Raw genomic sequence first — 3,687 nt, forward strand, 5'->3', positions numbered from 1 at the left:
GCTCTTTGCGGCTTCCTGTACCAGGTCATGGCCATCACTCACAGGAACCATGGGCTGTCCTTGTGAGATCCACCACCAAGTGTTTGTCATGTTGTCTTCCCTGGATGCTGATGTCTGCCGGTTGCTCCTGGCTAGTGCTGGCTGCTCACCCCATTCAGACTTGGGTCACTGAGCGGATGTACAGTGGAAGGTGCAGGGGAGCCCTGACTTTTTCACAGGGCGCACATGTCAGGGTGGCCTCAGGAGGGCTCCCCTGGTGAGGGGCGACTGGGCCAGAGCGTGGCATAGGGCAGTGTTCAGGCCCTGCCCGCTTCTGCCCCGTTTCCCATCGTGTGCTGGTGCCTGTGCCACTGGCCGCACCGGTACTTGGCACTTGGCTGTCTTGTCATTGTATCTCTGACCTCCCGGCCACCTCCCCTCTGATCCCTCTGCACATCACCTGCTCCCTCTTCATTATTCTCCAGCGTCGACCTGCGCATGTGCGGTGAGCTGTGCACACGCCCTTCACTCGTGTGTGGGCGCCAGGCCACGCGTACTGAGTTTCATTGGCCCGTGTCACCAGCCAGCAAGCCTTGCTGGAAGCTGTTAGCGGAAGGAAGGTCTGGAGGTGGTCCTCCTCTCCCGTGTGGCGCATGCCCTCGTTGTGGGGTTTTCTGGTGAGGTCTCCCCTATTCTCTGATCTTCAGAGGCCAGCAGCTCGACATCCAACCTGCCTCCAGGGCTCTTGCTGTCCAACAGTCCCCTGAACCAGCGATGGAGCCTGACAAGCCGCGGTGACGGGGGTCGCCCCGGCCGCCCACTCCGGCGTCCCCCTCCTCGGCGTCTCTCTGCTTTCAGGTTACTGGCATAAACCGGCCGAGGAGGAGGCCCCCTGTGAGCAGACCGTGTCTGTAGAAGCGGAGTCGCAGGTCGGTGCGTCTGAGCCGGCGCCAGCCGCCGAGAAGACACATTCCTGTGAGCAGTGCGTCTTAGTCCTGAAGGCTATTTTCCACCTGACTGAGGTCCAGGCGGGGAACCTGGAGCAGAGGGCCTTCTTCAGCGACGCGTGTGCGAGGGGCTTCTGTTTCAGGGCCAACATCCACCAGCAGCCGCGGGAGGCCCGGGCCGAGGAGCCCTGGATGGGGGGCGTGGACAGGGCCTCCTCGCTCATGACCAGTGACAGCTTCTATATGTCGGGGGCGCCGTTCACCCCTGGGGAGGCGGAGGGGGACCTCGCCGCCGCCACCACCGGCCTCCTCCAGCACCAGCCCACGCTGGGCACCGAGGAGCCGCACAGCGTCATCGAGAGCTGGCAGCCCGTCCACAGTGGGACGGGGCCTCGCCAGTGGGGGGAGTGCGAGAAGGCCGCCTTCCTCAGCCAGGACCTGCCGCAGCAGAGCGTCTACACGGGAGAAGGGCTGTTCGAGTGTGGCCAGTGCGGGAAGGCCTCCATCCAGACCTTTAACCTCCTGCTCCAGAGGAGCGTGCCCGCGGGGGAGCGGCTGCCCTACGAGTGCGGGGTGTGTGGGAAGTGCTTCAGCTGCGAGTTTTTCCTCCTCCGACACCAGAGTGTGCACACGGAAGGGAAGCCCTACGAGTGCAGTGTCTGTGGGAAATGCTTCAGCTGCAAGTACACCCTCCTCCAGCACCAGAGGATCCACTCTGAGGAGAAGCCCTACGAGTGCAGTTTCTGTAAGAAATGCTTTAGCTACAAGTTTAATCTCATGAGGCACGAGAAAATCCACACGGGCGAGAACCCGTACGGCTGTAGCGACTGCGGAAAGTCCTTCAGCCACAGCTCTGCCCTCATCCGACACAAGAGAGTTCACACTGGAGAGAGGCCCTATGAGTGTAGCGATTGTGGGAAGACCTTCACCAACAGCTCTGCCCTCATTCAGCACCAGCGGGTTCACACTGGAGAGAAGCCCTACCAGTGCACTGAGTGTGGAAAGTGCTTCAGGCAGAGCTCCGCCCTCATTTACCACCAGAAGGTGCACGCGGGGGAGAAGCCGTACGAGTGTGGTGATTGTGGCAAGTGCTTCCGGTACAATTACATACTCATTCAGCACCGGAAGGTTCACACTGGAGAGAGGCGGTATGAATGCGGTGTTTGTGGGAAGCGCTTCATCTACAACTTCAACCTCATTAAACACCAAAGAATCCACACTGGCGAGAAGCCGTACGTGTGCAGTGATTGCGGGAAGGCCTTTAGACGCAGCTCTTCCCTCATCCAGCACAAAAGTGTTCACAGCGAAGAGAGGCCCTATGAGTGCAATGAGTGCGGGAAGTCTTTTACCCGGGCGTCTAACCTCCTTAGGCACTGGCGAGTTCACACAGGGGAAAGGCCCTATGAGTGTAGTGATTGTGGGAAGTCCTTCAGCCATAGCTCCGCCCTCATTCAGCACAAAAGAGTGCACACTGGAGAGAGACCCTATGAGTGTAACGAATGCGGGAAAACTTTCACCCGCACATCCAACCTCCTTAGACACTGGCGAGTTCACACTGGAGAGAGGCCCTATGAGTGTGCGTATTGTGACAAGTCCTTCAGCCACAGCTCCGCCCTCATTCAGCACAAAAGAGTGCACACGGGGGAGAGGCCTTACGAGTGTAACGAATGTGGGAAGTCTTTTACCCGCACATCCAACCTCCTTAGACACCGGAGACTTCACACTGGGGAAAAGCCTTAATAGTGCAGGGAAGGCTGGGGGAGGCCCTCAGAGCCCAATTTAACTGAGTTAGAGCCTGTTGTAGCGGAACATCCAATGCGCTAGATTCCTCATGAGTTGTAGGCACTGGTGAGGCTTGAAGGAGGTCCATTGCACTTTCCCACCTGCCCAGGGCTGTTCCTAGATGATGTCACTGGTAGATTTCGTAGCGAAGGCCCTCTCCCCTCCACCGCCTGGCTCCCCTGCAGGGCGAGCAATAGCCCCGCCCCTGTGTGCTCAGGGAAGCCAACCCCCCTGGTCTCCCTCTTGCTGGAGGAGATGGGGAATGGGCAGGCCTGTGGGGGGGGACCCTCCTTCCTTTCTCTCCGCCAGGGGTGGGCCTGGCCCCATGCTGGTCCGGGGGACCCAGCCCCAGCTAAGAACGACCTTCTTGATGGATGTTGTTGTTCTCACACGCTGTGAGGAATTCTCCCAGGTTCGCCTTCCCCGACCTGGACGCTTGGCTGTAAGCTTTTCTGGATCATGATAGAATGATGATATAACTATGGTGGTTGTACAGTCCCTGCGTGACATGATTGGGAATAAGAAGTGTGATCTGCCAGCATGTGGAGGGGGACGTGTCTGTGTTAGGGGCCCCCTAACTGTCTGTGCGTCAGAGGGGGCCACGTGATAGTGGGGAGTCACGCCTTGTCCAGCGTTGGCTTGTTTTGTACTTAGCTGCCCACGGCCTGGCCGGAGACACTGCATGACTTTGTGGTCCTGGTGGGAATCCCGGTGCCATGATGATGGGGGGGTCAGAGGCCACTCTGAAGAGGGGGCATTCTTTTGTGCTTCTGTGGACAGTGTGAATTTAGTCCCTTTTTACCATGTACATTGCCTGCTTCCACCCGTGCGGAGGAGCCACCTGCCGTGTGAGTGAGACGTTCTAGGTGGGTGACTTGTTGTAAGTCTCAGGTTAGGTGGGACCACAGTTGGCACAGAAGCACTGTGTTCATAGTGGGGGGGAGGCTAGTAAATTAGAACGAGGGTGTCTCTTCTTTTT

General features: G+C 58.6%; 1 protein-coding gene across 1 annotated transcript in view; it reads left to right on the top strand.

Moving 5' to 3' along the window:
* The window catches only part of LOC102753909 (zinc finger protein 883), a 4,528-nt gene extending 841 nt beyond the window's left edge, over nucleotides 1-3,687 (top strand). The window contains exon 2 of the mRNA XM_006753878.2: nucleotides 838-3,687. Within this exon, the coding sequence (XP_006753941.1) occupies nucleotides 838-2,666 (1,829 nt within the window). The 3' untranslated portion in view covers nucleotides 2,667-3,687. The remainder of the gene's footprint in view (nucleotides 1-837) is intronic.

Source organism: Myotis davidii, unplaced genomic scaffold (assembly GCF_000327345.1).
Source record: "Myotis davidii unplaced genomic scaffold, ASM32734v1 scaffold1412, whole genome shotgun sequence".
Taxonomy (NCBI): domain Eukaryota; kingdom Metazoa; phylum Chordata; class Mammalia; order Chiroptera; family Vespertilionidae; genus Myotis; species Myotis davidii.